Source organism: Panthera uncia (genome assembly GCF_023721935.1).
Source record: "Panthera uncia isolate 11264 chromosome A1 unlocalized genomic scaffold, Puncia_PCG_1.0 HiC_scaffold_16, whole genome shotgun sequence".
NCBI lineage: Eukaryota > Metazoa > Chordata > Mammalia > Carnivora > Felidae > Panthera > Panthera uncia.
Window position 1 is genome coordinate 61,394,802 of NW_026057576.1, and position 27,192 is coordinate 61,421,993.

The 27,192-nt window shown below is 33.8% G+C and overlaps 1 protein-coding gene across 2 annotated transcripts in view; it reads left to right on the forward strand.

The window, feature by feature from the left end:
* Window positions 1-27,192, forward strand: part of GPC5 (glypican 5) — a 682,725-nt gene that overhangs the window by 451,549 nt on the left and 203,984 nt on the right. For both annotated transcript variants that reach the window (XM_049647136.1, XM_049647137.1), the window contains exon 6: window positions 13,366-13,486. In XM_049647136.1, coding sequence (XP_049503093.1) covers window positions 13,366-13,486 — 121 coding nt within the window. The remainder of the gene's footprint in view (window positions 1-13,365; window positions 13,487-27,192) is intronic.

The window sequence follows — 27,192 nt, forward strand, 5'->3', positions numbered from 1 at the left end:
TTTGTCTTTCTCTGACTGGCTTATCTCACTTAGCATAATACACTCAAGTTCCATACATGTTGTTGCAAATGGCACAATTTCATTCTTTTTGATGGCTGAGTAATATTCCATTATATATATTATATATATTTACATATATCACATTTTATATGTATATACACATTATATATGTATATATACCATCTGTGTATATATATCATATATCCATACATATACACATATATAACATATTTATATATTCCGTTATATATTATATGTATACACCACACTATATATATACGTGTGTGTGTATATATATATATATGTGTGTATATGTGTATATATACATATATATACACATATACACACACACAAATTATATATACACCATCTCTTTTTATACATTCATCAGTTGATGTACATTTGGCTCTCTCCTAATTTACATATTGTTGATAATGCTGCTACAACAGTCGGTGCATGTACCCCTTTGAATCTGTATTTTTGTATCCTTTGGGTGAATACCTAGTAGTACAATTGCTAGATCATAGGGTCGTTCTATTTTTAACCTTGTGAGGAACTTTCATAATGTTCTCCAGGATAGCTGCACCAGTTTGCATTCCCATCAACAGTGTAAGAGGGTTCCCCTTTCTCCATACACTAGTCAACACCTGTTGTTTCTTGTGTTAATGTTAGCCATTCTGACAGGTGTGGGGTGGTATCTCATCATGGTTTTGATTTGTATTTCCCTGATGATGATTGATTGATATTGAGCATTTTTCATGTGTCTATTAGCCATCTGGATGTCTTCTTCGGAAAACTGTTTATCCATGTCTTTTGCCCATTTCTTAGCTGGATTATTTGGTTTTGGGGTGTTGGGTTTGATAAGTTCTTTATAGATTTTGGATACTAACCCTTTATCAGAATGGGCATTAATTTTAAATAGCCTACTGGTATAGTGCAGGCCACTTGTTTATCAGTAGTTCCCTGTTTTGCTTTATAATCTCTCTCCATTTTTCCCTAAACTTCATTCAAATTCCATTGTACTAATAAATAGCAATTTGTAACATGTGGAAGAGAAGGGAAAAGAAAAAGAGGCTGATTTCATGCTAAGGTAGTGGGGGAAGCAGCAGAGGGAGAGAAGGATTCTGGGAAACTTATGTGATTAAGCTCTCATCACTCAGGTAATGATTTGCTTCTAGCACCTGTGTCATACTGCCTCCCCCCCAGCAAGGCTTTCTTGAGGGAACAAGGCCCAGCAGGCCCCTAATGCATCATGTTCTTTTATTATAGCTACTGTCTCCTAAGGAGGCTTCACATTATGAATTGTGTGGGAGTGGCTAGTCTCTGGCCCCTCAAGAAACAGGACTGAGACAATAGAGGAACATTCTCTGGGATGCTGCAAGAGTGACTCAGAGAATAGGCTATGGAGAGCCAAGTACCATCTTATATGGTTTTTATAAGGAGGAAATTCTTCTGTCTTATGAGATAAAATATGGATAGGATGACTTAATTGTTCTTATAATCCATATATTGAGTATCAGTTTTAACGTTTGGTGTTGTTCATGTTGTTTGTTCTGTTTTCCTAATTTCTTTCTTTCTCTTTACTAATAGGGTCTTGGGTCGGACTCCATTATAGACTATCAGAAGCTATTTAAAGCTTGATCAAATCAGCATTAAAATGAACTTCATATTCCTAGAATTTGTTACCAAATTCAGGAATGTTTAGAAATGACTCATCACTTTTATAAGGAACAATTCTGGGAAAGATAAACTACTGCCTGAAAATGATTTTTTAGTTTACTTTTGTATCTGTCCTATGTTCACTCTGATACAGATATGAGCTCTCATATTACAAACATGTTGCCAAGCCCTGGAACTAGAGGATGATTAAGACAGACACGCTAGTTGACCTTAAGAATTTACAGTCTAGAAGGGAGTTACAGACATTAAACACATCCTTGTGAATTAATGACTTAATTACAGTGATGATACATGCATCCCAGAAAACGAGGTATTAGCAAGCAATAGCTGAAGTGAGAGCAAATAACACAGGAGATACCCAAGCTGGTGGTTGTATTAGTTTCCTGTGGCTGCTGTAACAGATTACCACTGAGAAACTTAAAACCACAAAAACGTATTCTCTAATAGTTCAGAAGTCTGAAATTCATATCACTGGGCCAAAATCAAATTATTGGCCAGACCAAACTCCCTCTAATGGCTCTAGGGAGAATCCATCCCTTGCCTCTTCCAACTTCTGGAGTTTCTAGGCTTGTGGCTGTGTCACTGTGACCCCTGACTTGTGATCCCACTGTCATCTTCTCTTCCTTCCTTTAGAAAGAAATCTCCCTCTGTCTGCCATTTAAGGAGATATAGGTGATTGCATCTGGGGCTCATCCAGATAATTCAGGGTAATCTCAAAATCCTTAAATGAATCATTACTGCAAAAATCTTTTTGATGTTTAGTGCAGCTGACTGAGGAAAGGGTCTAAAGGTACAGAACTTTCCAGGCAGGGAGGATGGAGTGTGTAAACCCTGAGAGATGTGGCAGAAATCATTTAAGTGACTGAGAAACGATAGGAGGAAGGGAAGTAAAGAGAGTGAGGGAGAGATTGGCCACATTTTCCCAAAGGTGTGGAATCTCTAAGTCATCTGGGCCAGAAATACCCCTTCTATTTGGACTCTGGAGGCTATCAGAAATGTCCTGTATTCTGTGTATGCATATTTTTCATATAGTGAGTCAGCCAAATGTGTTTCTGGGGTATATACAGTTGTTGGGGATCTAAAAGTCCCTGGGCATGTATAGTTCTGTCTGTGGAACTAAGTCGAGCTGTTTTCTGCACAGCACAACTGAGTTTGCCAAAAAATAGCTGGAGGAGAAATTTTCTCATATATGCAAGTGGACACATTAAATTCTGTTATGCAAGTGGACTGTTTTCTCAGGACTGTGTGATAACAGAAAGTTGGCTATGGTCTAGTTAAGATGAAGTATGGACAAAAAGCTTAGTTATTTCCCCACCTTCACCTCCTCCTTGCTCTTCATAATAACTATGATTTGAAACCTATCGATTTGTATTTTGAGATTCAACAGACCACAAAATAGAATTGTTGGACAGAACTTCAAGTTGGCCTCAGTGACAAGATTGAAACTGGAGATTAAAACTGACGTGTTAGGTTCCAATTCTAATTGCTTTCTAAATACTAATTATTGCTGGGTTATTTTTGTTAAGAATGGCTATTTACAAATCTTCAAAACTTGAAATCTCTTCCATGGGCCCAGAACTCCAAGTTCTTGCTATTGAAAATACAAATAAAGTATATATAAACATTTTTATCCATTTAGTTCTTGTGATTATGCCTGGCTTTTATTAATTCCTAACTAATTTGTGCGATTATGCCTAAGATAAGAGCAGACGAGAAGTGTTCATAATAAGAGCTACAAAATGCAGACTTTTTGACCTCCTTGACAGGCTCCCATCCCTATCCAAAAATATATGAACCGTCCAATACATTCAAGACCATCAAAACATCAAGACCATCCAATTCATAGAACATTGATGATGGGCCTGTTTTAAACTTTGGAAATTGAATCTACCAAATAATTTCCTCTACAAAGCAACAAGCTACATGTTTTGAAAAGTGATGGAAGAGAAAAGAAAATGATCCCATTAAATGTAGGATGTATAAATCTATTAGAAAACATTTAACTGTCAGTTAAAATGTGTCGTGCCATTACAACCACTCTTCCCCCTCATTGGTGTTTATTTATTGGTAAATTGCTTGTCGTGTTCCTATTTGCCGTGTAGTACAGTAGAGACCATGCATGCAGCTCTTCAGACCAGACCTCTGCTTTCTGATCTATCTCAAGTCCCTTTGACCTTGAGAGTCTTTGTTTATGGTGCTTCAATACATTATCCAGAGAATATATTCCTTGTGAGTGGTGAAATGAAATATCAATTAAAAACAAAAGTAAATTCAGGGAAATATTAACCATCTGCTCTTCTAAGTTCTCCAAGGCTAAATTTTTACCAAGTCAGATAACCAAGCCCCAGGAGAAATACTTGTTCAGAACTAAAATCTAATATCACACGGACAGCTCTTAACAAAGATTCATTTAAAAAAGGATCTTGTGTACCTACCTCTTTGGAACCTTTGAAATTGCTATTGAAGATAATTTTGGTTGTATTGTTCATTGTCTGTTACTTAAGGACTCAAGTGCTGTGCTTGAGAGTTTAGGGATACCAAAAGCAAAGCAAAACAAAACAAAACAAAACAAAACAAAACAAAACAAAAAACAAAAGTGGCTGTTGACATTTGCAAATACCACTTTCATTAACTAATAAGAGCTATTTGAATTCTGGGTTTCCTTTTAGCCTTTACCATCAAGAGGCTTAGGGCTAAGTTTTAGGCTGAAGTGTAGTGTCTCTTTACTAGGTCTTCTTTTATAATTGTCATCTGCCTCTCTTCATTATTCTGTCATTGTGCCCTTGTTTTATAGTGTCTATGCCTTTTATTTTAAGCTGTCTCAAAGGCTTTTCTGGAAATATACAGTACATAGGTGCAAAATGATGAAATAAACATACCTCTTCATTTGTTTTAAAACATGGTTCAGTTGGACTAGATGACCTCTAAGGTCCTCTCCAGCTTTAAATTTATGTGACTGTCACTAAAGACAGACAACAGATCTATTAGGCTATAGGCCAAGAGCTGAATGCCAAGTACTATATTCCTGGAATAGGTGTATTTCTTTTTGAAAGCAGAGTGCTGTCTTCAGCAACCTGCTAAGTACCCACACAGTCTTATGGTGATAAAACAGGAGAACTGATTGCTAAATAAAAACAAAAACCAAGCAGACAAAAGATCTCGGTTAAAATCTTTTCACTCTTAAGCATCAACAAAAAAATAAATAGAAAGGAGATGAGCTTAATTATTTCTTTTGAGGCATTTATGTAGATTTAAGCAATGAAGTTTAGCTTACTGGGTACAGCTAATTCAATGAAATTAGTCACATTTGAATATTGTCACAGCCTTGCTACCACATTAGCATTAAGTATGATTAAAATTTATTCTGTGTGCTTATATGGGTCCCCAAAGAATCAACCGTCAACACCTTCATGATAAACTAGCCCTTCATAGCTTTCAGGGAAAGTTTACATTCAGGGCAGGTGGTTGGGCTGCTGCTTAAGAGGAGAACAAATCATATTTTAAGATTCTATTTCCTGTTTGTATGAATTTGGAACACAGGAAATTATCAATAGCATTGTTTACTTTTGCTAGTAAGATGAAAATCATTTAGATTACAGGAAATGCTAGATACTAGGTACTAAAAATTTCCAAAGGTGATTATTTTCCTTAAGGATAACTGACTTGTAATGAAAAAACCCAAGCTGTAATTTGAGAGCTGTATTTGAGAAATATAAATATTATTTTGTAGCAAATAAAATTTCCCTAGAATAAAATAGATTATGACTGCAAGGATAGAGGTTTAAATGTAAAGTCTATTGATTAATTAAAGTTCAAGGGGAAATTTGTTTTCATGCAGGTAGCTTCCAGTTTCTTTCTAATACTCTGTGTAGTGGGGTGAATACGGTGGCCCTAGGAGCCTAGTGGTGGTACTAGTAACCTAGTATAGTCTGAGATTCAGAGGTTCTTTCTCTCTGATTTTATTATGGTATCTATTAGTAAGAAGTACCTAAGTGTTTCATTTGGATGATACGTTGGTAGTCTTAGATTATTGTATCTTGCGCCTAATTTTAAAGTATTTATGATGCAGTTGATAGTTTTATATCTGAAATTTAATTAATGTTGGTGTCAATTACATTTAAAAAATACCAGAACAGGCTGTGTAAGATTCTGGGAACTTTTAGGATTTAGTGATGTCTAATACAAGTTTGGTTAAATGAAATTTATACCCTAAACAATTTCACGTCATTTTTTTGGCTCTAATAGTATTTAATTTATTAGTACTCAGATAATAACATTTTACTTTCATATATTGATAGCAAACAGCGAAGGGAGACAGAAAATCAGTACAAAATGTTGATTATCAGCTATCATAAATCCATGAAAGATAGCTTGTCTCTTACTAAGAAGAATTTAATTTTGAAATGTGTGCCTGGGAAACAGAAGTTAGTATAACATTTCATAATTCATATAACAGTATGTGCAATTGATGGTAGTTAGAAGTGATCATTTTAAATTTGACAGTTACCTTGAAGAAAATGAGGATAATTAATTAAACAAACCAAAGGTTTATTAATACTTGCTTTGAATTTTTAAGTCAAAAATTTTAAACCATAAAAACAGAGCTTTTGCTATAATTAAGATATTGATCTTTTCTTGGTAAGATTAGGGAGGGGTTAGGAGAAAAGAAATCATGCAAGGAATGTACTATTTTTTTTACATGGGGGGAAGTTTGCTTTTAATACAATTTTTATCAGGTAGTCAACATTTGTCGAAGTGATAGCCTTCAGAACACCACTGGTTTTGCATGTATAGTCACTGGTTTCTCATGTGCAAATATTTTGCAAGTTCACACAGCTGCTTATCTTATAAAATATCTTGAAACCTGTGATTACCTGGCTAAACTGACAAGCACAAATACATGCCTTGCCGACTGGAGTTAGGCGGAAGATTGATTGATATCCATTCTTTAATGAGTTCTTACTTTCTTGCTTTTTCTAAACATGTTTGTATTTTATTTATGGCAGGGATCTGATAAACATTCTTCGTTGGCTACCATACAAAGCATGACGTTGCCTTATTAAAATAATGTTAACGATTGTTATCCATAAGGTATCAGAAATACAATATCTGCATCAGGAAATTAATTACCTATAAGTAATGATAACACAATAAGGTCTCTAAGATATATATTTATTTTGACTTCATTATTTAGGTTCAGAAACATAGATCTCAAATTTAGACATTATCTATAATTATAAAGCCAAATAAATGGTAGAGATTAACTTATAAATAGTTTGTGGCTCAGCAATTGAAATGAGATAGTGCAATCACAAAAGGTTTAATCATTTTGAATTGATTCTACAGATGTCTCTATTTTCTAAATCCCCTGTAAGCCTCTTACCTACCATGAAAGGTTAGCCCCATAAACCTGGCACATAAAATCAATCATATGACTTCTTTTCGTTCTGAGATTTCAAAGATTAAGACCTTCACTGTAGAAGAAAAGTGCTATACAGAAGCTGCCTGTACATAAAGCAGCAGTCAGCAGTGGTATTCAGTGTCACCCAAATATTTGACGAAAATTTACACACAAAAATACCAGTGCTACTTACTTTCACATTTGCTGCCAGAACCAGGAAGGGAGGCCCAGAAATGATTTGAAAGGACAATTTGTTGTCAAAGAAGAGGTTCATTGATGAATACATGTAATGTTCTTCCCAGACTTTTTTACCCAGGATGGCAACATAGTTACCAGAGCCAAAGACACACAGTGTTTTGCCTCCTAGATTTTAGGAGACTCAAAACTCTGGAAATTGAAGGAATTTTAATATACAATCACCTAACCAGGTCATACAAAAAAAGTAGCAAACAAGCAAACAAACAAAACACCTATTACTACTGTTATTGCTAAACCACCACCACCACCACCACCAACATGGTCCCCATTCTCAGTCTTAAAACTCTAACAAAGATGGTGACATGTTAAAAAGAGAAAGTCCCTGATCAAGTGTTTTTCTCATTTCATATAAATTTTGAAGTTCTTATGTCCTGACCCAGTGAAGTTATCAAAGACTTCTCAGACCACTTGAAGTGATTTGTAATGCATTCCAGGGTCAGATTCCAAATATTTGTCCCCCAGAAATTATGTGAGCACACATCAAAATACCATACTTTTGATGTGCATCTGAAACAAATTCTGTGTTCTAAATAAAGTAAAATTAATACCAACTAGTAGGGCATGACATGAATTTCAAATAAGAAATGTTGGTAGAGTCTGGAGAAATGATTTCTTAATGACATACTGTGTGTAGATTTAATAACACTTCTTTTTAATATTTCATATGTTGAACACATAGAGAATTGGAATCTTGTTAATCATCATTTTAAAACATCTTTATAGAATGTAAATAACGTCAGTGCTTGCCTTTTTTCCATTTTAATGAAAAGCAAGTTTTACTTGGGGAGTGAGTATCCCTATTAAGTTGCTGTCATACGTTACCAGACCTGCTTAGAAGAAATCAGCACAGATGGTGGGTCTGCTACTTCTCTAACAAAAAATTGGCCTTTTTGGTGGGTGTGTGTTTTATTCCCTTTTTCTAGTTGAAATGCAAGCAATTTTTCAAGTTGAGAAACCTCTATAGGGATCCTTGAAATGTTTTATCCATTACTTGTACATTAGAAGGAAAATGTGATTAATGATTTATTAAAATTTCATAATAAAAAACTCAAACTCTTTGTTAGAAAAATATTTATTTATTTAGAAACCATATTTTTGCATACAAAGGCAAGGCTGCAGGGAGTAAGTTTTTATATCAATCTAGGCTCCTAAATTACTAATTTAGTGATGACACCACCATTTAGACCATGTTAAAAATACCTGCGTGGATCTTTTATTTATACATGGTTCAGAGACAATTTGTCTATTGTATACATATTAAGGAAAAAAGAGCAAGGAGGTTTTTGATGTGTTTTATTTAGGTTGAAAATACATGCATTTAGTAAAATATTCAAACCTTAACTCTACAATTCGGTGTTTTTTGTTTTTGTTTTTGTTTTATTTATACAAAATGAGCATTGTTATGTAACCAGGTCCCAAATCAAGAAACATATTACTAGAACTCCAGGGAGCCCCTTCAGCCTTCTAGACCGTATCTTCTAGAGTAGCAGTTATGGTGATTTAGAACATTATTGACTCATTTTTAAACTTTTATAGATGGGGTAATAGAATATGTTCCATATCTTGCTTTTTTCATTCCACACTTAGCTTATATAAGATTTTGAGTATAGTTGTCATTCATTCATTCTCATTGCTGTATCATATATCATTATATAAATATATATATTTATATATTTATATTTATATACATGACCATTTATTTTCCCATGTTAATGTTTATGAACATTGAGATTGTGTCCAGTTTGGGGCTATTTTGAGTAGTACTTCCCTGAGTGTTCTTATACCTGTCTTTTGGTAAACATTGTTGAGTATATCCCCTGGGCCACGGGATATGTTAGCTTTAAAATACATGTCAAGTAGTGGTTTACATTGGTTTATACTCTCACCACCAGAAGAGGCTCCAGTTCCCCCTGGTATCATCTGTCTTTTTCATTTAAACCATTCTGGTATGTATGAACAGCTATTGCATTGTGGTTCTCCTTAACCTTACAAAAACAGAAAAGAAGAACTTATTTTTAAAACTTATATTTCACTTGAAGTATCTTAAATGGCCTGCTGCATACTTTTTCCTTATTTAAATAATAAATAAGAATAGTGATCCTGAACTATTCTATAAGACACTAGTTTGGAATGAGATTCTTGATCGATTGTATTTGTGATAACATTTATCTGTGTTATCAACAGTGACAGTTAAGAATAAAAAATGAGATATTCTTCAGATTAAAGTAACATGACATTCCTACATCTTTTTTTTAATGTTTATTTTTGAAAGAGAGACAGAGCATAAGTGGGAGAGGGGCAGAGAGAGAGGGAGACACAGAATGTAAAGCAGACTCCAGGCTCCAAGCCATCAGTCCAGAGCCTGATGCAGGGCTTGAACCCACGAACCATAAACCAAGTAACAGTTTACAGTTGATCATTGAAGAATGTGGGGGTTATGAGCATAATCAAAAATCAACATATGACTTTTGACTTCCCCCAAACTACAAATAGCCTACTGTCGACCAGAAGCCTTACCAATAACATAAGCAGTCAATTAACACATATTTTGTATATTATATGTATTACATACTAACTATACTTACAGTAAAGTAAGCTAGAGAAAAGAAAATAAAAATGTTATTAAGAAAATAATTAGGAAGCAAAAATATATTTATAATATTTATTGAAAAACAAAATTTATGTATTAGTGGACTGAGGGAAGTCCAAACGTGTGTTGTTCAAGAATTTACTGTATTTAAAATTAAGATACAAGACTAACTTTCCATTACTCACTTTGTCTGTGTTTCTAGAGAAATAGGAAAATATTTTTTTAATTAAAAAAAATTTTTTTTTTATTTTTGAGAGAGAGAGAGACAGATACAGCATGAGCAGAGGAAGGGTAAAGAGAGAGAGGAGACAGATCCTGAAGCAGGCTCCAGGCTCCAAGCTGTTAACACAGAGCCCGATGCAGGGCTCAAACTCACAAACTGTGAGATCATGACCTGAGCCGAAGTCAGATGCTTAACTGACTGAGCCAGCCAGGTGCCCCCAAACAGGAAAATCTTAAAGCACACTTGAAGTCTATTAGTTTCTTTTCACCCCACCAGCTGGTAATATACAACTGTTCTTTGGGATCTTTGAGGAAAATAGTACATTCTTTCCTAATTATAAATAGTAAAACTTTTGAAAATGCTGTAGTTACAGAAAAAAAAAAAAAAAAAAAAAAGAAAGGATTAAAACAAACAAACAAGCACTTTGCACCAAGCTAATTGTATCCCAATTTATCTTAGTTGATTTCAGGAGTTTTCATTAATAATTTTTGAGTGATTGTATTTTGGACTTCATGTTCCCTGGATTCATACCCTTGCTGCACACTTAACAAAATGTTGCCTTTGGGAAAGTTACTTAACCTATTCAGATCCTAGATCCTCAATCTATAGAGTAGGAATACTTACAGTATAAAAATTATATGATGTATTAATCTGGGTTCTCCAAGAAGCAGATGCCAAAAAGGGATTAAACACAAGAGGATTTATTAAGGGAAATATCTATCGGAGTAAATGGGGTGGACACTGAGTAAAGCTGGAAAAGCTGTTAGTCATGAAGCATGTATGACCCAGAGTGAAGGGGATGGCAAAAAGGTTGAGTGAAAGCATTCTACCATGTAGTGCAGCCGAAGAAAGGTTAACAAGGGTTTCAGGGAATCCTGAGACAAACTTGGTCACCAGAGGAGCCCTGTGTCTTCTAGTGATGGCCCTGCTTATTAGCTCTGCTGCACTCAGTCACTGGTTGGGGGCAGATGCAGAAATAGATTTCAGAGCAAAGCCCATGTACCTTTAAGCAATTAAACTTCCAGTACTTTGAGGTCTATAGGCACATTCTCATGACCACAACAAATGATTATCATGTGAATAAAGTGACAAACTACAGAGGAAGTATTTAAAACAATGCCTGAATGATAAACATGCATTTGTCTATTTATGTGTTCATATTACTCATTATTGTTAATAGTACATTAATAAAGCAGCCACATGTGCAATCTGCTTGAAATATTTTGAAGAAAAATATAATAGTGCTATAGAGGAGTTAAGAAAAGCTTAATATTTATATTTTACTCAATTCCTCCTAAGTAAAAAATATTATTACACATTAATAGATTTGTGGGCTTGGTTTCCTTCTACCACTGGTTATTGGCACATATTGACAGTGTCTAATGTATACTGGAATGCATAACTCTGTACCTTCTATTTCTGCCTGAAGAAGTGGGTTCAAGGTTGTTTTAAAATAAAAAAGATTTATTAATATCATTATTTTTGTCATGTCCAATTGATATTATCAATATGAAAAAGTTCCATCATTTCTGTTTACATTTTTTTTTAAGTTTATTTATTTATTTTGAAAGAGAGAGCAAGAGCGAGCATGTGTACAGCAGGGTAGGGGCAGACAGGAAGAGAGACAGAATCCCAAGCAGGCTCTGCACCATCAGTGCACACCATCTCCTGAGCAGAGATCAAGAGTCAGACACTCAACTGACTGTACCACCCAGGTGCCCCCCACAATTCTATCATTTAATTGGAAGGATCTAGTTAAGAATTGTTTGATCCACTTTTATGAACTGGTCATTGTGTATGCAAAATTTGGGGTAAAGCTGGATATTCCTTGAAAATTCTTTTGTGTCGCCATATTGTCAACAGTGGAATCTCCTTTCATCTTTTCAAAGAGATTCCATTGCTGTAGAAAATTACAGGCGGTTCATATGGATAGTTGTGATAGTCTGCTCAAATAGAGGGAAGAAAAATTATATTAAACATATGAAAATGTTTGTTGAAAAGTCTCTGAGACCACTTTATTATGACTTTTATTTAAACAAACAAATTGCTCAGAGGAAAGTCTTAAGTGGAGAGAGTATGGAATGTTCAGGGTGTGACCTCCTATCTCCTACTTTTCCCCATTTGTGCTCTTTGCAAATAGAAACCTAGTTATTCTTCCCTGTGTGTGTCATTCATATGCCTTTGCCATTTCTCCTGCTGGGATGTCATCCTTTGCTCTGGAGTTTGCGTTAACTACGTCATCTAGGACCTATTCTTTCTGTAATACTTTAAGGGCTAACACAAGCTCTAACTTCTTTAGTGTTTCCCCAAGTGTCTTAGTCAAGATGGACTTCTCTGAATGCTCAGTGTTTACTACCTGTGTTATTCCTACCTCTCACTTGACATACACAGTTCCTTCTAGCTATCCCCATAGCATGCTAAACCTCTCCTTCATTCCTAGGATCGTGACTGATGAATCTAAACATGTGTATGCTTACTAAGTTGATACTGTGTGATTATCATTTTGGGAAGATAGTAATTTGCAATGACTTTAACCACCTATACAATCACCCCATTACATACAACACAATTTACTAGACCCTTGTTTAGGTATACGTTGGTGAAAGCTGATTGTGTTTTGTCTACTTGCAAAATATTTTGTCAGTTTTGTTGTTTATAATGTTTCTAATTTTGACTTGTGTGGTTAAAATATATGTATATGTATTTTATATAAATATATTTGTATATGAATACATATTTAATGTAAATACATATTTATATATACATATATATGTTTTATGTAAATACGTATTTAATTACATTTAATTATATATATAATTTCCTGATCCAATATGTAAAAGATATTGTTGGGACTCATTTGCATATTATATAAAATGAAGTAAGTTGACTCAGATAATATGGATGCAGACATATGTGTCATTCAGCAAGACTTGGTAACAAAGTGAAATGTGTATTAGCTTTCTTTAGTATATTGATAAGTGATGTTAAAACACAATCTTTGGTTGGGTCTTTTGAGAGAAAAAACATTAGAGTAGTCTATATTTACATGCTAAGCATTTACCAAAAAAAAAAATACTGTAGCTGTGCCAGGGTATATTGTCATGTACCCTTAAAGGAACAATATTCTGAACTCAAATATGTTCAAATAGTTATGGCAGATCATATTGTGACCAGGTTACTAACTCATATATCTTCCACTTTTCATTTTGTTAGCTATACTCAGCGTGTGGTTGGAAATGGAATCAAAGCCCAATCTGGAAATCCCGAAGTCAAAGTCAGAGGAACTGATCCTGTGATAAATCAAATTATTGATAAACTAAAACACGTTATTCAGGTAAGTGACTGAAACTCTATTTATTGGTATAATCAATGGTAAATAATAAGTGGTCACTTTCCATTACATGTGATAAATCTGTTAATCCTAATAGTCCTATCTAAGAGTGAGTATTGGAATAAATTATTTGTATCTAGAGTTTTAGAAATATTCGAGCGATTTTCATACAGAATCAATGTACAGTAGTATTTCAATGGAGGGCAGTCTGTATCTGTGAAAAGGAGACATAGCCTCAGCATTTTAATATGTGATGAAAATCTCAGGATAAGCTTCAGCCCAGTGAATAAGCTTTAGACATGGAGTCTACTGTGACAATTAGAGGAAACAAAGAACAAGTAAGTCATTTGCAGGCAACTCTCTGAGCCTTGCTGTGAAGATTTTTGTTCCATTTTCTATAAAAGTTATCGTAAATGAATAATATGCATTTTTTGTATTTATTTTCTGTATCACGTTTTACATGTTACCTTATAATCTACTTATAATCTATAATCTGGTTGTTTATGAAATACTTCTGTTTTACCTTTAATAATATGTCATCAAGTGAGTATATACTGCTGTTTTTAACATATAGCATATGAAGCATGAGAATTTCTATCAAAAGAACACTTCACTGAACTAATCTTTTAGTTAGAATCAAATATTATGTTACATGCTGTGAAGGCCACCCTCCATTCTTCATTTGTTGGAGTTTGGGGTAAGAAGGACTATTTTCTAGTTATTAGTCTTTTTATAACAATCTGTACATATATTTTCATTTTTCCTAAGTAGAACCTTGGATGGATAGTTGATTCTTATTTCTAATAACTAACATAACAAACTTAAAGTACTGACTCTATTAATATTCAAATATTCTAGAGTCACTGGTATGCTTTTCATAGTTGCTCTGCAAACCTAAGTTTATGTAGGGTCTGTTCTTAGGATTCCATTTTTATCAAAGTCTGTATCTTCATCAAAGGAAATTCAAGGAGGATATCAGGGTCTGTGTCCAACATTTATCCCGTCCAGGAGGCAATAATGGTATTTTGCTTATTCTATGACTGGTGCGTTGGGGAAACAGAGCTCTCAGCCTGGATGGCAGAACTGAAAGTTAAGTGCCATTGAGAAAAGTGTAAGAGAAAAGTGGTGTCACATCTACTAGTGAGTTAACCGCACAGCCTTCCCTCAGAGAGACACTTCCCAGATAAAGTAAGTCCTTTATGCTGTTATTACGCCAAGTGTTCAGACATTTCTTGGACCTCAGTGGTTGTGGGATTGTGTCAGGAGCTAAAGTGACACTGGAGGAGGTATTGTAGTGAGCAGTATGAACTAGACCATAGCCTGAGGCAGAATGGCTGAGATCAAGATGGATAAACCCTGTTGTCCTCAGAAGCAGTGATATTAAGCCCAATAGTAAATGTCGCTCAGGCATTCAAAAGGAGGAATTTTTGGAAACTTGATTTTTCATAAAAAAAAACAAAGAAGACCTCCAGGTGAAATTATTCCTGACTCAGTGAGAACCAAATGGGGATTCAGGAAAATTTAGGGTATTATTTTAATTCTTGAATTTCCAGTGGCTCCGTAAACAATTTATTAGGAACTCGACACATAATTGTTGAGGTTTCCCAGGAAAGAGACGCTGGGACAGAGATATCTGTGTAGGAGATTTCTGTTAGCGTGACATTATAATCACGAAAAAGACCGGAAGAAGTGGTGCCTTAAAGAGAGAGCAGTTGAACTTTATTGTGGTTGTAATGGAAGCCTCATCTGAATCCAGTAGGAATTCTGGAGGCTTTCAGCCTTTCAGTTTGGCCTGCGTTGGATGAGGAATTGGATCATTGGACCAGTAATTGGATGAAGGCTGCGAGGGTGGAGGTGGGTGGTATGTTAACTCAGCTCTGAATCACGAGCAGCCAACAATATAACCTGTGGCTGAAGGAACGAATGCCTTGGTCTAGCCAGCACTTCCTAGCATCATGAACTGTAATAAGGTGTGCAGATCTAGATTATTCAGAAATTCGAGTGTTCACTGGTCATAAAATCAAAAGAGCTTTAAGATGAGTTGGTTTCTCTCCTTGGGATATGGCAAAATTTTAGCGGTCTCCAAAGTGGGGTAAGCAGTCTCCAGAGAGTGTACAGGCTACGCCACTGGGGGGCAGGAAGGAAAAATAAAACTTCAGTGTATATTTATTCTGTCTCATTATGTTAATTTATTTGGTTGTAGGAAGGTGGGTAACACATGTAAGAGGGCAATGCACATGGCTATAGTGTAGAAGTATGTAGATATATATGTCAAGTAGGTGTGCATTCAATACATACATGATGAAAACCTGTTATAAGTAAAAGGGATGGAGCGGCTATATAGGAAAGAGTATACAGATATAAGTAACCATATTCTCGAGGAAATAAGTAGATATTCAAAATATAAAGGTTTATAAAACCTCTTAGGAAACCAGTTCACGGATATGTTGTCCATTCAGCCTAACATCACCATCTTCTTGTTTCATAGGTTTAAAGCCATATCCTTTTCAAGATGGCAGAGGGAAATAATCCCACTTTTTTTTTTTATCTCCTGTGTTAAATTGAGTCCCATTCTTTCATCTTTACATTTGTGAAGATCTCCAGTTATTCGTACTTAAGTTTTTTCTAGAACTACAAGAGAATATCATATAAAATGCTATTTTTGAGGTCTGTCTTTTTAAAGTCTACTAGGATGATGATTGAAATTTAGATTTTTATTGAAGACAGCAGAAAGTCATATTTTGTACAGGTGGCATGAAAATATTCACACTTAATGTCTTAGAACACATTCTTTCCTAAGGCAGCTCTCCTGGAGATGAAGGAACATTTTTGTTTTCGCTAGACTTATGACTATTGATAATATGTGTGTGCCCTGGCAAGTATCAAGGGACAGTTATAAAGACCTGACAAAGTGTCAGGTCTGAAGAGTTTCAGAACATTGTCTTCTATAAGTGATAACTTCTTAATTTTGGAATAGTGTGAGACAAAGGGAGGAAGTAGAAGTAGGAATATATTTCAAAATCTAATCTATGGATTTAGATCATCATTTATTTCTGTTTGGCTAGAACTCAATCTATTTGTTATTGCGATGGATATTAAGTGCATTTAGCAGTTAAAATGACATCTCTCATCATATGGATAAGTAAATGTTCCTCTTGCCCTTGTCCTTCTATGCAGATATGTGGAAATAAACCAGCCATATTTATTAGTAAATTGGCTCCATACAATTAGCCTCCAAACACCTTTCTTTTGGCCTGTCATTGAACTGTACCGCCTTTCCTACCCTGTAACCTCTATAATTAGAGTCACTAACTAGACAAGTGGGTAGGAATTTTACTTTAAGAAATGGTACTTTTTAAACGTCTTAATAGCAAGTACAATAACTATAGCTGACAAATGTTATAAAGAAAACAAAACAGGATGAGGTGGGAAAAGGTACTTAAGAAGCATGTGTTTTTGGAGACCATTAAAAGGAGGATATTTGGGTTGGTGTTAAGGAAAAGAAAAGAATCAGGAAAATCTGAGGAACTGTGTTTGGTGCAAAAGGAATAGCACATACAAAGGACCTGTGGCAGAAATAGGTTTATTGTATTCAAAGAACAAACAGAAGCCCATGTGGCCAGAACAGAGTGAGTGAACAGGTAAGAGAGAGAGATTCTGAATTAAGATTTGATAGTTCCAGCAGGGAGTTCAGATTTTATCCTAAGTGGGATGGGAAGCCAAAGACTGTAGGCAGAGGATGATATAATTAATGTTTTATAAGGGTAGTTTTGGCTTCACTTTGGAAATGGACAAAAGTAGAAGAAGAACAAACATAGAGGAAGAAAGTAACAAAACAAAAGATTGTGGTGGTTGGGACTAGAATAGGAAGAATGGCTAATATGAGAAGCAGGGAGATTTAGATACATAGGAGAAGGAGAGTTACTCAGGATTTGTTGATGGATTGCAAATGGGATTGAGAGGGAGAGAGCAAGGATGAAAACTACGCTGGGTGGGATGATAGTGTCATTAAGTGAAACAAGGAATTCTGGAAGTGGAACAATCTGGGGTTTAGTTGTTGGGGTTAATTGGAAATTATGGCTCTGTTACATTTGAAATACATCAGACTCTCAAGGGGAACATCCAGGATTCAGTGGCAACCACACAGCAAGAGGTGCCCGTTGGGACATCAGCGTTAGATAATATGTAAGTCGTGGGACCGCGAGGTGGCCACCTTCTTGTTAGAGAATAAATTCTCAACAAAAACTGTTAGAGGATAGTATAAAATAGCAGAATCATATGAGAGATGTATATTCTGAAAGTCTAGGAAAGGAGAAAGCATTTATTAAATGTATGTGATACCACGTAGATAGAGAGTTGATCTAGGACAGACAAGGTATTTAGTAACATTAACTTTTCTTTTACTGAAGGATAATCAATGTCCATTATAAGAAATTGAAATGGGTTATTTTAGAAAATTTTCAAAATGAGTGGAAAATAAACAACTTATAACATACTTGTAAAACAATAAGCAGGATCAGGAAATGAGCAAGCCTTCTAGGCTCTTGCTAGACTTAATTATACATATAATTAGATCAATACTTTTACATTTTTAGTATAACCGAATGAGATTCAAGAGTACATTTATTTGGTTTTGTGTCACAAAGTACTCACCTAATAACACGTAACGTATTTGTTTCCATAAAATAAAATGCTCTGCAATGTGGTTGCTGGTGCCTGTATAATATTCTATCATATGGAAGGACTATAATTTTATTTAATCTAAAACTGAAGTTGGATATTTAGGTTGTTACCAATTTTTCACCATAATAAATACTGCTAATAGGAATGTTCCAGATGTAAATTGTTTTATAACTGTTTCCCCTTGTGATATATTTCTAGATGCTATAACCAAGAATCTATTCATTCATAATTTTAAGTATTTTAATAAATATTGCTAAATTTTTATTCAGGAAAATTGTAAGAATTTATACATGAAGTGAAGCACAGGATATATGTCAACTTTCTCAGCATGTTGAAGGTATAATTGGGAATTTGGCAGTGATTACACATGGGTGGTAGGAAAATCACATGGAGTTCTAGAGACCAAAGTAGCAATCTTTTAGAAATGTTGGCTTGAACTGGTGTCACCTGTGGGTACTCCAAGTATGGCCAAAATAAATATTTTAACTAGAAAATAGTTTAGAGGCACCTGGATAGCTCAGTTAAGCATCCAATTTGGCTCAGGTCATGATCTCACGGTTTGTGGGTTTGAGCCCGTGTCCTGCTCTGTGCTGACAGCTCAGAGCCTGGAGCCTGTCTCACATTCTGTGTCTCCCTCTCTCTCTGCTCCTCCCCCATTCATGCCCTGTCTCTTTCTCTCTCTCAAAAATAAATAACATTAAAAAATTTTTAGAAAATAGTTTATAAAAAGTTTCAAGGCTTCCTAGAGAAAGATCCTAGCAGACACAACTTTAATTTTATTTTGTTTAGGACAAGCCCTCTATTTTTAAAACCTAGAAGACAAAAAATAAGTTGCTCAGAAGATCTGATATACATGGAGAATTACAGATTGTAGGTTGGACCTCAGGGATCTCAGACACTTCAAAGTCCCCTCCTCCTCTGTAAATCCTTCTGAATTGGGAACAAGAACCTTGGAGAAAAGAGGACAATCATGCCTGGCCTTCTGCCTTCTGTGATTCTGACCCCTTTCTCTGGAGAAGCCATTGTGCTAACATGCTTCCCAGGGGTTTCCTACATTTTAAAGCCTGTGCTGCTTGAGGTAGACAAGCTTATACCTTTGAAAATTACCTGTGATGAGTATGGTGAGGAATTTTATAAAAGGAGAAGTTCTAAAGGGTTAACATGAACTTTCTTAGATGCTTGCATCAGACGAAATTGCCCTTTGATAATAGATTGTAAACAATACTTGATTCCTCTTATCGTGGCTGAGGAAATGTATGAAAAATTTAATTCAGATTTCTTCTCTTAGCAAATTTATTTTAAAACTTCTTGTTGTTCATATTGACTAAGCTTGTTTAGGGCAGAGTTGTCAGCCAAAAAATCACAATTTTGCAGCAATTTATCTTTAAATATTAAATAATATCTATCATTTTTCCAAAAAAGAAAAAAAGTGATGTCAGCAGTTAAAAACCTAACTGTTAAGCATGGTTAGTTATAAATGATAATGACCCATAGCTTAGAAATTACTTTACCTACTTTCAATGTGAAACATAAAAAGTAATATAACAATAATTTTCTATAATTCTTTTATTGCAAAACCAATAAATGCTACAGTGTTGTTAAAAGTAGTGGATTTAAGTAACATTTTACTTCTTCAAACCTCCTAATTCCAATACATAAGAGAATATTATCAGTTTCTATTAAATATTCATTTTTATAGAGAGACTAAAACTTCCTTGGAAATATGTCTTCATGTGTAAAATAAATTTGATTTTTAAATGTGAGAAAAAGCAATAATCATAACCATTTGCTTAAAACTACAAAATATATAGACATTTTATAATATGTTTTTCAATACTCATAACGTACTGGATTCAAGCAGAGATGAAGTCTTTTTTATTTCATGTAGGAAAAGACTGTGCTAAATTGCCTTTTTTTCTTTTTTCCCATTCTGTTCCTAGAATACCAATATGATAAATGGTAACTTTAGAGCTGTAATAGACTGAGAAGTTCTAACTTAAAACTTAGTGGCAGTTATGACGTTAGTGTTTATATATACAAAAAATATATACGAGATGTTTAAAAACATTAATATGTCGAAGTTTCTGAATTCTGAAAACGGCCTAAGGTTTTTTCATTAAAACACTGACTCTAATACACATTTTAGAAACTTATTCTTACTGATAATAGCTTATAATAGTGATGCAGAACCAGTTAATCACCACTGATTGGTCAGTGGTATCAGGTGATTCTGTGAATTTCTTTCACTTCTACAAACTTCTTTTCTTGCTCTGAGAATTCACCACAGCACTTTGACTTATCTGTATTACACACCAGTGTCAGGCTTAATCATATTGATATTCCAGAAAGATAGACACCATTTGATTTTACTTAGCTGTGCAGTAGTAACCAAAACACATTTAGTTATCTTTTGGTTCAGATGAAAGTATTTGAAATGTACTCAATAACTTGGAATGGTCATCTAATTTAGCAATTAGCTGGTCTGAATAAATTCAATGGAAGGTTGCTTTTCTAGAGTGTGTGGTATAATGCGCTAACTTTACTATTCACCATTTCATTAAAAAAAAATCAACTGTCAGCATAAAACCAACCATTTCAATTAGTGTACAATCAACTGGAAATGAAAGGATTTGGGTTGGCCATTGATTTTTTTTTTTACTTAAAGTGTATGTAATTGTTTTATGTTGGATAAAATTTTACTTTATATTTGCTTGGATGCTGCTGATTCAATACATAAGAGAATATGTATTGGATATTATTATTATTACCTATTAAAATTTGAGCCACTTATCTACCAGGTTTTCCATTTCTCAAACATATTGCGAGAATTTTGAACACTAGAACTTTTGTACTTTATATTTTGGTGATTAGGTAAAACTAGAACCATTTATAGGCTAAGATCTTTAATCTTTCTGTTTGAAACATAACATGAAATATAATTTCACAAAATGAGATTCCAAATTCTAACCATCTCCCATAAAAATTTATATTTATTGCAAAAAATTGAAATTACCAGAATTTGAATTTTTCAGGAACTACAAAATGTCAAAGAACCAAAATAATAATAATAATAATAATAATAATTAATAAATAAATAAATAGCAAAGTTCCTTTTATTTCAATAAAATTAACTGGCCACAATATTGCAGTATGCTAAAGAGCATGGCTTTTTTTTTTTTTAATTTTTTTTTAATGTTTATTCATTTTTGAGAGACAGAGAGAGACAGAGCATGAGTGGGGAAGGGGCAGAGAGAGGGAGACGCAGAATCGGAAGCAGGCTCCAGGCTCTGAGCTGTCAGCTCAGAGCCCGACGCGGGGCTCGAACTCACGAACTGTGAGATCATGACCTGAGCTGAAGTCGGGCACTCAACCGACTGAGCCACCCAGGCGCCCCAAGAGCATGACTTTTGAGTTGCCACAAGGCATGACTAGATTCCAGCTCTTGTAGATATTAGCTGTATGTCTATAGTCACCTTAACTAACATATTTTGTTATATAATCAAAAAAATAAAAAAATCACAAGTGTGGTAGGATGTAGAGAAAGTGAAACTCTCAAACACCACTGGTCGAATGTAAAATCATGCAACTACTTTGAGAATTAGATAGTTCTATTAAAGGTTAAACATAGAGTTACCATACGAGCCAGAAATATTACTCCTAGCTGTATACCTAAGAGGAAAGAAAACATGTGTTTACACAAAAACCTGTACATGAATGTTTATAGCAGTGTACATAATATACATAATATATTATAATATACAGAATATATGATATATATGATATATGATATATGATATATATACATATATACATAATATACAGAATATATGATATATATGATATGAATATATGATATATGATATATATACATATATACATAATATACAGAATATATGATATATATGATATGAATATATGATATATATGATATATGATATATATGTATATATATATATACAGATATATGTATATCATAATATACAGAAAGTAGAAACAATTCAAATGTTCATCAACTGATGAATGGGTAAATAAAATATTATATATCTATAAAATGAAACTTTGTTCAGCAGTTAAAAGTGATTACTATGGATAAATGCTACAACATAGAAGAACCTTGAAAACATGATAAGTAAAAGAAGACAGTCACAAAAGATCACATATTGTATGAATCCATTTACATAATAAATATTAATAAGTATATTTCAATATTTTGACATGAATTTTCATTTCTATATAGAACATTATTTTATACTGGCAATAATTGTATAGTATACTGAAGGCTTATCCTACGTAATCCTAACAGTTTTGCAAATACTGTGCTAAATAAAATATGTAATTCCTTTTTAACTTTAATATCTGAATGTCTGTAAAGTTTTATCAATTTTCCTCTTTACTTCCTGATCCACTCAGTCTGATTGCTGCCTCCATCACTCCACTGAAATTCTCTTGCTAAGGTCATTGATTATCTTTTGTTGTTGTTGTTCAGAATCTAATAGCCTTTTATAGGTTGTTATCTCTCTTGAACATTTAATATCACTTATCTGTGCTATTGACTATATTTTCTTTGTTCTCATTCCTTTGATTTCCTTTAAAGCTTTCTGATCACTCTATCCCAGAATCTTTGTGCCTTTCTTTAATTTCTTTAAATTGAATTCAATGGAAGGGTTTTATAGATAAAGTTAAGGAAATATAAAAAAAATAACACACAAAAGAGAAGGAAATAGAAAGATGATGAGACATTAGAATTTCACTCCAGAAGATCCAAGTAATAAGAATTTCAGAGAAAATAACCAAACTAATAGAAGAAATTTATCAAATACCATTTTTTTTCAAAAGTAAGGAATCATGACTCCAAATGGAACCCACCAAGGATCCATCACAATCAATGAAACATACACCACACACAAATAATTGTGAAACTTCTGAATATTGAAGAGAAGATATCAAAATCTTCCAGTGAAAAAAATAAATATATATGTGTGTGTGTATATATATATATATATACATATATATGTATATATATGTGTATATATATATTTATATATGTGTGTGTAATGCATACAAAGATAGGGTTAGATTTATAGTTGCTTATCAACAGGAATCCTAGACAAAAATGCAAAAGCAATACTTTCTGATTATAAAGCAACTGATTTCTGACCTGAAATTCTATACCCAGCTAAACTAGCAGTCAACCATGAAGATAAAAAGATTTTCAGATAGGTAAGGATGCACATATACATATTTTATTATGCTTTTTGTAGAAAGCTCTTGGCAATGGGAGTAATAAAAAAAATAAGAATATATGGGGTTTAGGAAACTAAACATCAGATTGAAAACATCAGAACAGGGAAAAAGGTGGCTATGGAAGGGAATTTTATAAGCTAAAAAGGAAAAAATAGTAACTTTTAAAGTGATATGTTGGGGTCACCTGGGTGGCTCAGTCGGTTGTGTCCAACTTTGGCTCAGGTCATGATCTCGTGGTTTGTGAGTTTGAGCTGCATGTCGGGCTCTGTGCTGACAGCTCGGAGCCTGGAGTCTGCTTCAGATTCTGCGTCTCCTTCTCTCTCTGCCCCTCCCCACTTGTGCTCTCTCTCTGTCTATCAAAAATAAATAAATGTAAAAAGGTGAGATGTTGGAATGTATGGAAAAGATATTACTAAGTGTTTGACAGATCTGCTAAAGCATTTGAGAAAAAAAACAGGGTAGATACATAGAAAGATGTGATAGATTCAAGGCAGTTGATAGATACCATGACAATTATAGATTATAGGGGAAAAATTTTACAGAAAAAATATAATCATAATAAGATATTGCTCTGAAGTAAATAGTAGATTTGTAGATACAACTATTACATTAATAAAAACCTTGCTAAAACTATATTAGTTGGATGGGAAAAAGAAATGGGGAGTTGGTGGTATAACATAGAAAATCGATAAATATTGCCAAGAATTGACATTCAAGAAACAGAAAAACTGCCTATTTACTACAAGTTATGTAGATATGTAAGGTTAATACCAGAAAAATCCATCAGGTTGATTACTACTGCTTACAGGAGCAGGAAACATGGCATATAAAGTGCTTGGGCTTAGGAATGCTATTTTTTCTTAACATAGACCTTTTGGTACTACTCAGTTTTCTATTAGATATGTTTATTACTCTGATAAATATAAACATGATTTTTCAAATGAAAGGGAAACCCTACATCAGAATTTATATGGACCTGCTTGATCTCATCTTCCATGTCTCAAGCCTCATTAGCTAGTTACTCCCCTTTTCTACACAAACCTGACATCTAATCTCCCCACAGATGTACTCCTTAATGTTTCAGTTCTTTTCAACTGTTACTTCTCGGTGTTTCATCCTCTCTTAAAAACAAGAGAAAACAAAACAAATTGTTGTAGTTTTTAATTGCAACAAAACAATTGTACCTATTTTTTTCTTTGTAATTCCTGGTTATCCATCATGTGTCAGTTTTTTTCTGACAAAGAACCTGTGTGCTCCTGTGTTCTCCTTGGCATTCTCTGACTTACGAGAATACTTGCTTAGAAAGAAAAATCAAGGAATTAAAAAACTGGGGTATTGGATGGTATTGACTGTGGCCTCTTTCTCTGTATCCAAATATCTTGGTTAGTTTGCTATTTTTTATTATTTCTGACCCTAACCTTTGTCTTCCTATTCTGACTCTAGTGTTTTGGGCTTATCACACAAACATTGCTAATTTTTTAGCTTAAACTAGGCTGATCTTCGTGCTGGTAAAATGAGAAACCTTTCCTCTACCTTTTCTGCATGTTAATTCAAGTTCATAGTTCAAACACCCTCACTGAACTCTGAATTCCTAGGGTCATAATAGTTTATAAGGCTTCCCAAACAGCCCAGATTTTCTCCTCTTATTATTCACAGTTTTCTGGGCCATGTACAGTCCTCTCCTGGCAATGGCCAGAAATTGACTCCAAATACCCCAAAGTTTAGCATGCAGAAAATAATTTACCTGATTTTCTGAAGCACTCTTTGGCCATCCATAAATTTTAACTGGCTTATGTGTACTCTCAGCTTTCTGCAGGTATGTTAAGAGTCTGTAGTGGCAGACTCAATAACTGTACTCTGTAATTACTTAACTATCATTTTATGAATGTGGTTTGAAGATGTAATCCGTCAGTGCAGAGGAGTTTCAGGATATATTTCTTGCAGTTCAGAAGCACTTAACCAGATGGCCCCCTATAGTTTTGGAGCAGTTAATGCACCTTGAAAGTAGGCTGACAGTAGCAGAATATGGTCATGGGGGATTGACGGGAAAGTCTCTTAGGCACAGGATATTGCAGTAGTGAAATAAATACTCCAAAGAGATTTATTAACAACCAAACTAAGTAAAAGTCCTATTTGTAAAATTAAAATATGAATTATAATAACCTTAAGAACTATGATAACTCTTATGAATATAAGTTCTGCATTTATTATGTATTTCACATTGCTATAATGGAAGCTTAATCAGTTTCATTAGAAATAAAACAAATCATGAGTTTTATAGGAATGAGTGTGAATAGGCATTTATATACCTTTTACAAGTCAGGTCAGTTACTCTTTCTGAAAATGATCATTTTGAAATTTTATATCTGGAAATTTATTATCAAACAAGGCCTGAAACTCATTAAACAGATGGTGAAATCTAATTTAAGTTCCTTTAACATTCCTTTTCTTTCTATCTTATAAAAGCAAATGAGCTTGTCGTCTGTTAATTATAAAAGTCAAATCTGAATCTATTAGATATATATGTAACAAAACAAGATAGTTGCTAAATTTACTCAATCCTAGTGACTTTCTATTGTACACATTCATTTTTAAGTTAATGATAAGAAGATCTTTTCAAGGTTTTGTAAAAGAATCACATTATCAGAAAAGTTTACATTTCTAGAAAATAAATATGTTCTTAAGGCCCTTAATAAAGCTTGAAGACCTAATTTTTAGAAATTTTTAAATATTTGATTTGCACCCATTAAAATGTATAGAGTTTAAATTTTTAATTCCACATCTTAGAAAATGTGGAAACATGCCTCAAGCCTATCAAAGTGAGTTATTTATATACCTAAATTCTGATGTAAGCAACAATATTGTGTTTTTTATTTTAATTGATAAATATTGAGTAGCAAAATTATCATATTTCATCCAAGGACACAGTAGTCTTATTACAAAACTCATTTTCCATGTCTGTTTCACAAATATACTCATAACTAGAGTATTTGTCATGTTTCTATGCTAATTCATTAAAGTGTCATGTTTCACCCATTCTTAAAATACCTTTTTATCTGACACTTTAAAACGTATTGCAAACCTATAAATGCATTTCTTGGGTTTGTAATAACAAAAATATTGAGAGTATTATCCATTTAAAACAAACCTTTATGTAGATCATCATTTATGATGCCTTTGACTATAATCTCCATCATGTCATGGGATATACCTGTTATTTTCTCATTGTGACTAGCAGAGTGCAGGGAAAGATAAGAAATGTTTAATATATATCTACTGAATAAAGAAATGAAATTTATAATTAAGTCGATCACTATGTGTAAAATTTAAATGGAACAGGAAAATGCATCTTCCCAATTATCAAGTTTTAATAGAGACTATTTAAAATCAATCTAATTATAAATACTATGCTTTCAATCTTAAATTATAACTTTAAAATTCTTCTATTTTATTCATCCATATATTCATTCATTCACTGAACAAACACCAATTTCCTCACTAGGTTCCAGGTATGTTAATAATACAGGGAGTAAAAAATATGATTAAATGAGGGCATTGATGAGAGTGAATATATTATAGAAACAATACCTATAGCAATTATGATGTGGTATGCTTCTGAGTAAGTAGGTGAGAGAAGGCTGACAGAAGACTGATACTATCTCTTTACTTTATTCAACTAATGTTATTGAAGTTTTATTATGGATCGGGAAATTTCCGAAATAGTAGGTTCACAAAATTGAGTAAGACCACATTTGCTTATAGTAAAACATTTATTTCCATAC